We start from the raw sequence: 10,796 nt of genomic DNA, 5'->3' as shown, positions 1-10,796 counted from the left end.
CCTGCTTTAACACTAACGCAGACTGAAGAATGGCCCTTCAGCCCCAACCCAGCATGACTGCTGATTTCTGGTACCCAACACCATTCAATTAGTGAGAGAATCAGATTGGCTGGGCAAGTGACTGCCCCTGATTTGATATGCTGTGGTGAAGGGGGTGGCAGGGACTGTGTGCAATAGGTAATCATAGAGGAGTATGTGGTTAGTTACCCAGAAAGTGTCTTCTTTATGAAACTGAAGGAGTGAATTGACAAAGTGATTTGGAGCTTTTAAGGATATTCAGAGTGCTGATGATTTTTACAATTGAGAAGTTAGTTTAGGTAAATTCTTTCAGCAAAATCTAAAGAAGCTGCTGAGTCATAGTTGAGAGGAAAAGAAAAGATCTTATCACTCCTTTGAACCAAAGTTGCTGAGAAGTGACTAGCCTTTGAATCAAGCGGAGTGACCAACAAGGGCAGCTGAAGTCAATTGTGAACGAATAAGAACCTCATCATAAGAGTAATACAAGACTCTACTCTTTTTTTTTTTTTTTTTTGTTATAGGCATATGATATACTTGGGGGAGAGGGACAGAAAAAGAGGAAGTGAGAAAGTACTCTCCAAGGGGGGAGGAGTGGCCACACCACAGTCCCCTCCTCTTGGGATTTTAGGCATGCCCAGCACATGTGCCTGGGATATTTTTCAAGGCACGCCAGTCCACAATTCAACTGTGCAGTTGGCCATGTGAGGTTCAGCCGCCTTAAAACACCATGCCACTGGCTGGTCCAGGACCCTGCTTTTATAAAGTTTGTTTAATTTGTATATAATTCATACTAGCTGAATATGTTATGTGCTGAAAAGAACTTGGTATGAGGTTAGAAAGAGTGCTAGGAGTTATTGATTTGGAAAAATGATTTCCTTTGCTTGGCTGGGATTTTTATTTCCAATCCCAATAAAGTATATTTGTCCTGTCTTGTTCTTTTCTTCTTATTTTATAAAAAAAATATTGCATTGATTTTTCCTAATTATGATTTTTTTAATCTTACCTAATTAAAATTGGCCGAGGTAATGAATGTGGTAGGCATATAACAAGTACTCAATGATTACTTATAGGATCAATGAACAGAAACTTCTTGCCTCATTACATGAAAGCATACATACGACTATTATAGTTACAATGAAAACTGCTTCTCTAAAAGCATTCATAGTTCACCATGTTGTGGTTTTTTTGTTTGTTGTTTTTAAGGTGGTTTTTTTTTGGAGAGGTTTTCGCTATAGGGCACATGCGCTCGCTAGACAGACAGAGAGAGACATAGAGACAGAAAGCGAGAAATCGCCCCCCAGGGGAGATGGTCATGCCGCAATCCCTTCTCCTCCATTCTCCTCTTGGGATCTTGGGCACACACGCACACACGCCCGGCGTGAGTTTTAAGCTATTGGGTCCAGGACGCGAACTGCGGTTGACTGCGTGGGAGTCCAGCGACATAGCCATTACGCTAACTGCTGGTTCCCTGTTTTTAAAGTTTTTGCCATAGTGCATTGTGCTCACTGGAGAGAGACAAGAGACAGTAAGAGGGAAACTGCGAGATCACCCCCCCAGAGGGGATGGTCATGCCATAATCCCTTCTTCTTCATTCTCCTCCTGGGACTTTGGGCGTGTTTCAGTATGCGCCCAGTGTGTGGGACTCACCTCCACGCTGCCAGGTCTGGGGCTCAAGCTGTATTCGGCCACATGGGGTCCAGTGCCTTAACTACCATGCCTCCTGCTGGCCCCCATGGTGTTGTGGTTTAAGAAGAATTGCTTACTTCTCTGACTTCACTAACAACTTGTGATATGACATTATGTCTCTCTTTTATCCTTGTGGCAAGTTGAGTTGTACCCCCTATTCTAGTACATCTCTTAACCTGCTCAGCTCAGCATTTTATCCAAGAAACATCACCAAAACAGTATGGCTATTTAGCGTGGCAAGTTTAACTTTACCATAGGGCGGGTGCCATCGCACCCGCAAATTTAACTTTACACCTCGATTGATTTGGCAGCATCTATGAAAATCTCCAAGCAGCTGGTAAACATTTATTTCCCCACAGAATCATAACCTTCGATAACTTTGTTGGTTATGAGGACCCAGCTGAAACTGCCTTTACTGATTAGTTTTTCCTTAATACATGTAAACAGTATACATATTAGTCATTTTTTGTGACATATTTTGCATTCGCTTTGGCCGCGGTTTGTAGCGGTGTCTGTTAAAGAAGAGTGGTACTGTGGCTCTGTAAGGGGCAGCTCAGATCCTAACTGGACGCATGCTCTTATTAAGTGATATGATCCTGAAGATCCTGAACTGTCTCGTATCTGTGTCAGTAGACATGGCATATACCTGGTATTGTTAAATGTACCCAGACCTCCATTCCTTTCCACCTTTAAAAATACATAAAACAGAATTTTTAACTGTGCCCCAACTATGTCTTTTTGAAACCTTAAGTTTACTTGGTTCTGTTTTCTCTATCCTTAAAGTTGGGGCTGGCTTGCTTGCTCTCTCTCTCTCTCTCTCTCTCTCTCTCTCTCTCTTTCTCTTTCTCTTTCTCTTTCTTTCTTCTTCTTCTCCCTCCCTCCCTCCCTTTCTGACTTTCTGGCTTTCTTTCAAGGTTTTTGCCTTAGGGTGCCTGAACTCACTGAAAAGAGAGAGACAGTGAGAGAGAAAGTGAGAAATCACCCTCCAGGGGTTGTGGCCACACCACAATCCCTTCTCCTCCATTCTCCTCCCAGGATCTTGGGCACGCACACACGCCCAGTGTGATTTTTGAAACACCAGGTCTAAGCTGTGAACCACAGTCGGTCATGTGGAAGTTCAGTGATATAACTGCTATGCCATCTGCTGGCCCCAGTCTTTTTTCTTTGGTTTGTTTTTGTTTCTGTTGTCTTAAAATAATTTGTTATATTTCTGTATTATTTTTATCCTACTTGAAATGGAATCAAAGTGTTTCATCTCTCATTTGAGTGTAGTTTGAAGATTGGAAACTTGAGACTCTGGGGAGTAAAGTTAAATAACAATGATAGCTTTTTTCATTTCCATTCATTTTTTGGTTTGTTTGTTAATGGAAGGGGAGGAATGAGCACACGGAGGAGAGAAAGAGAGGCTTCTGACAGGATCTCCCAGTTGCAAGCCTCTGCCCCTGCCTTCCTGTTAGCCAGGGTCACAGGTGCATACCATCACACCTGGTCTGTTCACTTCGTCCAAAATCTAAACCCAAGCCTCCTGTGGGCCTGGCGTCGCAGCGTGGTGCCCCACTGCGTGTGCTGGTGTGGCTGGGCCAGTTAAATTATTTTGAAAGTAACAGCACTGCTACTTCAGTTAACTGGTCATATCTGTGTTATTTTCCTTATGGAGGATTTGTGTCCTAGATGTAGTACAGTCTTATCATTTTCTCTTACTGTCTCACATCCAGCCAAGTCCACTAGAAAAATTATTTTTGTCAGTGAAAGCACAGAGAACATCTTAGTATTTTGCATATGTGGTGTTTATATGCCGTACAGGGTTGTGTATACAAAAAACAAACAAACAAACATGTAAACCATTTCCTGGCAGTTTATGTTCAGGGTTATACAGGTTTGACCAGGTACGTGGTTTCTTGGCATACTGACTTTGGAATTAATTCCTAGGAAATTGTAAGAACATTTAAACAATGATAAGTAATAATGCAGAGCAGACTTCCCTTTTTCTAAGCCTACACCTTGATCGATCATGTTGTTTGACAAGATTTATAGCATCTTTTTTCTTTGGTTTGTTTTTGTTTCTGTTGTCTTAAAATAATTTGTTATATTTCTGTATTATTTTTATCCTACTTGAAATGGAATCAAAGTGTTTCATCTCTCATTTGAGTGTAGTTTGAAGATTGGAAACTTGAGACTCTGGGGAGTAAAGTTAAATAACAATGATAGCTTTTTTCATTTCCATTCATTTTTTGGTTTGTTTGTTAATGGAAGGGGAGGAATGAGCACACGGAGGAGAGAAAGAGAGGCTTCTGACAGGATCTCCCAGTTGCAAGCCTCTGCCCCTGCCTTCCTGTTAGCCAGGGTCACAGGTGCATACCATCACACCTGGTCTGTTCACTTCGTCCAAAATCTAAACCCAAGCCTCCTGTGGGCCTGGCGTCGCAGCGTGGTGCCCCACTGCGTGTGCTGGTGTGGCTGGGCCAGTTAAATTATTTTGAAAGTAACAGCACTGCTACTTCAGTTAACTGGTCATATCTGTGTTATTTTCCTTATGGAGGATTTGTGTCCTAGATGTAGTACAGTCTTATCATTTTCTCTTACCGTCTCACATCCAGCCAAGTCCACTAGAAAAATTATTTTTGTCAGTGAAAGCACAGAGAACATCTTAGTATTTTGCATATGTGGTGTTTATATGCCGTACAGGGTTGTGTATACAAAAAACAAACAAACAAACATGTAAACCATTTCCTGGCAGTTTATGTTCAGGGTTATACAGGTTTGACCAGGTACGTGGTTTCTTGGCATACTGACTTTGGAATTAATTCCTAGGAAATTGTAAGAACATTTAAACAATGATAAGTAATAATGCAGAGCAGACTTCCCTTTTTCTAAGCCTACACCTTGATCGATCATGTTGTTTGACAAGATTTATAGCAGAGGTTGACATCCTCTGTTTCTTGTTACATTCTGTCCTGTCTTCATCATTCTAAGGCTTGATTATCTATGCCCTAGATCTCTTCCTCACTGGCACATACTAGGTATTTAATATTTATCCATCGCATGCATTTATCCTCTTCTATTTTCTTGAGGGCAAATGTATTTATGAGCTGGAAGCTGACCAGATTTGTAGATCTCCCATATTCAAGGATGGGAATCACAGCCCTCGTGTAAGTACTTTGGCAGAAGCAGGGTTCCCCCCCCCAAACTTTATTATTACTTCCCTTGCCACTTAAGGCATGAGTTTTGAACTCTGATATATGTTCTTATTTTCTCAATTGGTGCTGTTTTTAAAATTAGTTTAAGATTAACTTAGTTCTGAGTTTTAAAGGGTTTTAAAAACTTAGTTACTATAGTATGGAATTGATTCCTTACTTGTCACTGTATCACCAGTAGTCATTCCATTAGTATCTATGTTTCTATTCACTCATCTTCCAATTTTATTTTAGAAATTAAAGTCTAAGATCTGAAAAACTGTAGAAGAGTTCCATGGTGCAAGTTAGGACTGAAAACAAGAGTATTTGGAAACCTGTGTCTTGGTTATTGCCACATGACAAACTATTCCAAAACTTAATGACTTAACACAACCATCTTGTTTGTTCAGGATTTGTGGCTCAGTTGGAAGGCTCTTCTAGTCTTGTTTGGGGTTTCACAGAACGTAAAGCCTAGAGCTAGACCATTCAGGTCTGCTCTCTTCAGCAGGCATGGTGGGAGCTGTGACCTCTCTTCACATGGTAGATAGAGTCGAGGAGATGGTATTTCAAAAGGGAATCTTGTCACACTTGCTAATGTCCCAGTCATCAAGGGAGGGGCCCATGGGGCAAGTGCTGGGAGACATGGTTCATTGGAGGCACTGAGTAGAAGGCTTTCCTGGGCATTCGCTCTCTGGGGGATTGAATAAATAGGTTCTGGACTTTGGGACTTGATCAGGCACCCTGAGAGAAAGCATAAGACACTGTAAGAAAATTGGGGACTAAATGAAAGTAGGCAAAGTGATGGGTACATTCTCTGTACCTTTCTGCACCTGACTTCCAGACACTGACAAAGGTACATGAGTAGAGGCTTTCTTTCTCAGGAAGAAGTTGCTACAGAGATGAAACATTCAAGGGCAAGATGATTTCTTGAAAATTCTAAACATAATCATAGAAATGAAAAACTCAGTAGGAGATTTGGAAGATATGCCAGAGAAAATATTCCAGAAAGTAGGAGAAAAAGATGAGGAAATAGTAAATAGGAGAGAGAATAAATTAGGGGACTCGGACAGGAAGTCCAGTAACCAGCCATTAGGAAATGTGTTTGTGATATTGCGCCATCTTCTAGATGTGGAGACTGAAGCTTTGGTTGGTAAATGATTTATGTAGGGTCACGTGGTTGACACTGGGATGAAATTCAAACCCAGATTTCTTTGGCTCTTATATGCTATATGATATTAAATGGGCTTGATTAAGTGCCATTAAATATTATGTTTTATTTTGCTTTTTTAGATTTTTGCCATAGGGTGCGTATGCTCACTAGAGAGAGACAGAGACTGAGAGAGAGGGAAAGTGAGAAATCACCCCACCCAGGGGGGACAGGCATGCCACAATCCTTTCTCCATCGTCTTCTTGGGATTTTAGGCATGTACACACACAGTTCTGGCATGTTTTTCAAGCCTCCAGCAGCCTCCACTGTGGAGTCAGCTACATGAGATCCAGTGCCTTAACCACCATGCCACCTGCTGGACGTTTTTTTGGTTTGTTTTCAAAAGTTTATTTCTTCAGTGAAAGAGATAGAGACAGACAGGCACCCCCAGCAGGGTCTTGACACCTGGAATTTACCCCTAGCCAGCCCTAGGTCATGGGCACATGGTACAGTATACTCAGGGAGGTGTTTGGATGTGAAGCAGAAACCTTCCCATGTGGCTCAGCCCTGTTGTGTTGCATTTACTGCTGTACCACTGTCTGGCCCCTCAAGTAGCATGTTTGCTAGTGAGCACAGGGTTAGTGCTGGATCACTTGTTTGACATTTAGGGAATATCAAATCCAAATGAATTATCCATAAAAGTGTATTTTCTTAGATGACTAATACTGCAGGGGAAATCTTTGAATGTGGAGAAGAAAGATAACAAGGCAGCCTGTCTACTTTACATTAGTAAAGGTCATGAGAGGTGGGAAGCATGGGAAGAGTGAAAAAGCGTGTTGTGGGGATGGGGAATAATAGGGATTTGTCAGGGAACGAATAAGACTCTCCCAGAATTAATTGACTGATGCTTGGGCTCCCTAATTATGTAATGGTTTGTAATGCCAGCCTGCTACCCAGGAGCAGAGAGTGTGGCATGGCAAGGACCCATTGCTTATCAGAGAGAGTAGGCCTCGTAGGCATGGCAGGATCCAGAAGGAATTTAGTGATCTGTATCAGTTTTATTACCTTCTTACCACCTTTCCCTCAGACCCAAGTCACAGCACAAATTAATCGCATTGTCAGAAAAACAAACCTGAAGGTGAGATTCTGGCACATGAAAGTCGTACAAAATCTAGATGTGGCACCAGTATCTAAGTGACTAAGGTGACAGGGACTCTGATGGGCACCTCCCACATATGTCGTCTTAATTTACTTTGCTGAATGGGAGAGTAGTAGTGGTGATCTTGACGTCAGAGAGAGAAATGACACACACATCCCTTGCTATCTAATGAATGTGGCAGGGCAGGAGTGCAGACCTAGGCCTGAAGGGCCCCAAACCCAAATACATTTCATTCAGCCATGCTTTAGAGAAGGGAGAGTTGTTAGCATGTGAACTCCAGGAGGTAAAGGCCCTTGTTTCTCAGCACAGTCTGCCTGGCCGTTGGAGTACTCATGAAGCAACTCAAGTTCAGTGGCAGAGTACTAGCTTTTTCAACATGTGCTCTTTTCGAATTGTTGCTAAAATATGACTATATTTAATCATTCATTGTTTTTTAAGATACTGTGGACTTTCGGGAACCAGCAGTTAGCATAATGGCTATGTCGCTGGACTCCCACGTAGTCGATCGTGGTTCGCGTCCCGTACCCGGTAGCCTAAAACTCACGCCGGGCACGTGTGCGTGTGTGCCCAAGATCCCGAGAGGAGAATGGAGATGGGATTGCGGCGTGACCATACCCCCCCGGGGGGTGATTTCTCGCTTTCTGTCTCTATGTCTCTCTCTGTCTGTCTGGCGAGCACACGCGCCCTATAGCGAAAATCTCTCCAAAAAAAAAAAAAAAACGATACTGTGGACTTTCAAAATATTCCTGGGTGCCCTTAGGAGCATGGTATGCTACTAAAATATGATTATTAAAATTTTCTATTAGTTTGTATAATAATTGGAAAAGTGAATAAAATTTCTTATTAATAGCTCTAAATGAATGCTTTAGGATACTTGCCAGGACACCACAGGGTTCAGTGGCAGCTTCTGATGTCCCTTTATGCATCTCATTTTGCTGTGGTGATGACCCAGTGGTCTAATGGGTTTTTAAAAACATGTCATTAGTCTGCTATAGGTAGTCAGGGAAAGAAAACAAAGAGCTGATTGGTACAGTTTTTTCTTTCTTTTTTTTTAGAGGTTTTTCACTATAGGGCGCTTGCGCTCGCCAGATAGACAGAGAGAGACAGAGAGACAGAAAGTGAGAAATCAGCCCCCAGAGGGGATGGCCACGCCACAATCCATTCTCTCGGGATCTTGGGCACGCATGCACACACATCCGGCGTGGGTTTTAAGCCACTGGGTCTGGGACACAAACCCTGGTCGACTACGTGGGAGTCCAGCGACATAGCCATTACGCTAACTGCTGGTTCCCGGTACAGTTTGCTTTTATACACAGGATAAGGAATAAACTCTTTGTTTCTTTTGTTATTTATATGTGAGAGCAAATATATGGTGACTTTCAGAAGTTTATGGAAGAATGGAATTAAACTATGAGTTATTTTGGTGCCAAAAAAAGAATATTTGTGTGTGTGTATATATGTGTGTGTATATATGTATACACACATTTTATATGTATGTATATATTTTTTTTTTCCTACTCTCAGATAAGTCAGTATAGTTGATTTCCAAGGAAAAGCATAAAAAATACCTGGTCACTAGGTCATAATGATCATTCTGTTGTAGTATATTAAATTGTAGCCTGTTTCAGAATATTAGGAGCAGTTTTAATATACAGTCCCTAGAGGTTCAGTGTTCTGCACTGGAGGCTAGCCCCGGGCTTAAAAACATAGTGGCTTAAGCTTGTGGTACAGAGCAGCATGCAGCGTGTCAGCTGACACTGGTGTTAGTTTCATGATCCGGAGGAAATGGAATATAATTGCCGTCCTGGTCACACCTTGAACATTATGGTAAGCAGACTCTCTCTGATGGAATTATGTAGTTGAGTATTGTTTGTGTCTGGTATCTTCCTTGATTTTTAAGAGTGTCTTTTAAGAAAAGGGCAGCTCTCATCTGGCCGAGTTTTTCTGTGCCTGTATTAAAAGCTGTGATACGGTGTGGATAAAATGCAACTATGGATATTTACGGTTCACTGTTTTCATTATAGTCTGAATCTTGCCGTTAAAACCATGTAACTAAGGGGCTTCTTGCTTAGGATATCTCTAATGCTTGTGCTGAGTCATTTTGAGTTAGGAGAGTGGGGTAAAGTTCTATTTTTAGCCCCTCTAAGGCCCACTGAGGGCTTCGGGTTAGCAGAGTGCTCTGTCATGTACATCTGCTTGGGTCAGGAGCACCAAAGGAGACTTGATCTCAGTTTAAATAGGACTTTGGCCACTGAATAAATCTAAAGTTTCTAAGGAATACACTAACATTTTGCCCATTGTAAAAGAGTTTTCTTTCCTCTTACGAGAAATAAGAGAATTTAAAAAGTTTAAAAGTCTGTGTAATCTTTGCTTGTGCCTGTTTCTAACATTTTTCTTTAAAGATTGACTCTTATTTTTATCCTCCCAGTTCCAGATCCCCTCATGCATTCTCCTTACGTTTTTCTCCCAGACTCAGTTCCTGAACCTCCAGAGACAAGCTTTTCACATTCACTCACAGTCCTGACTCTTTTCTGCATTGCTCTTTTTGTTGTAGTCATGAGTGATCACTTTAAAAAAGAAAACAATTATCTTGTTTTCTTTAGACTGTGAGTTCCTAGGGGGTAAAGAGGAGATATTTAGAATTTTTCTTTGTATTGAGTATGGAACAAGACCTTGCTCACATAGATACTTATGCTGTTCTTGATGGTGACTGACTTTTGGCCATGCCCCATGAGCAAGATAATATGCCACTCAGAAGAAAGACGCCTTTCTGGGAGGAACATTAATATTGCCACATTTTATTAGTAAATCCATTTGGTATATTATTAAATATAAATGTTAATTTAGATTTACAAACCTATTTTAAAACTCTGGTGTTTGGGACCAGCGGCTAGTGTAATGGCTATGTCGCTGGACTCCCATGTAGTTGACTGCAGTTTGAGTCCCGGACCCGGTGGCTTCAACTCATGCTGGGTTGCGGTGTGGCTATCTCCCCGGGGGGTGATTTCTTGCTTTCTGTCTCTCTCTGTCTTTCTGGTGAGCACATGTGCCCTATAGCAAAAACCTACCCCCCCCCAAAAAAAAAAAACAAAAAAAAAACCTCTGGTGTTTATTTAAATATCAGTCATTCTTTTGGAATATAGAAGATTTGTACAGCTTTGTGTTAAAACAGAATGATATAAATAGCTGAGTTTTATATACCTGTTGGTAAACTAATGTGTCTTTCTATTATCACAGAGCTCTGGTATCGAGTCTTTAGTGGAGGAGCTCTGCTCCAGACTGAAAGACCTTCAGAGTAAGCAAGGTGAGAATGCCACTTCAAAAATGCTGTGTTTGCGTACATCAGAATTATATCCCCAAGGAATCTGGGTTGGGGAAAATCTCAGAATAAGATTTGTGGGCTCTGTGTCACCAGACCAGATTATACTTCATCTTCAGCTTTGTTAGTGGCTTTTGTGTCAGCCAGCAGCAGTCACTCATAGAGATCCCTGCTCCCAAAGGAGGGACTTAATCTCTAGGTACCCTCTTAGATAAGAAACATTTCTCTCTCTTTTATTGCCGTCAATAAAAACTCAGAGAGGGGAAGTGGGATTTTTCTCTTCTCTTTACCTAT

The 10,796-nt window shown here is 41.6% G+C and overlaps 1 protein-coding gene across 4 annotated transcripts in view; it reads left to right on the top strand.

Annotated features, from left to right (window-relative positions):
* Positions 1-10,796, top strand: part of KIAA0232 (KIAA0232 ortholog) — a 113,537-nt gene that overhangs the window by 71,766 nt on the left and 30,975 nt on the right. For 3 of the 4 annotated variants that reach the window (XM_014589827.2, XM_027773867.1, XM_027773868.1), the window contains exon 4: positions 10,421-10,487. The exons of the other annotated variant lie outside the window; for it this stretch is intronic. In XM_014589827.2, coding sequence (XP_014445313.1) covers positions 10,421-10,487 — 67 coding nt within the window. The remainder of the gene's footprint in view (positions 1-10,420; positions 10,488-10,796) is intronic. 4 annotated transcript variants of the gene reach the window in all.

This window comes from Tupaia chinensis, unplaced genomic scaffold (genome assembly GCF_000334495.1).
Source record: "Tupaia chinensis unplaced genomic scaffold, TupChi_1.0 Scaffold000384_1, whole genome shotgun sequence".
Taxonomy (NCBI): domain Eukaryota; kingdom Metazoa; phylum Chordata; class Mammalia; order Scandentia; family Tupaiidae; genus Tupaia; species Tupaia belangeri.
Note: the sequence above shows the minus strand (reverse complement) of the source record. Positions and strands in the feature narration are given on the sequence as shown.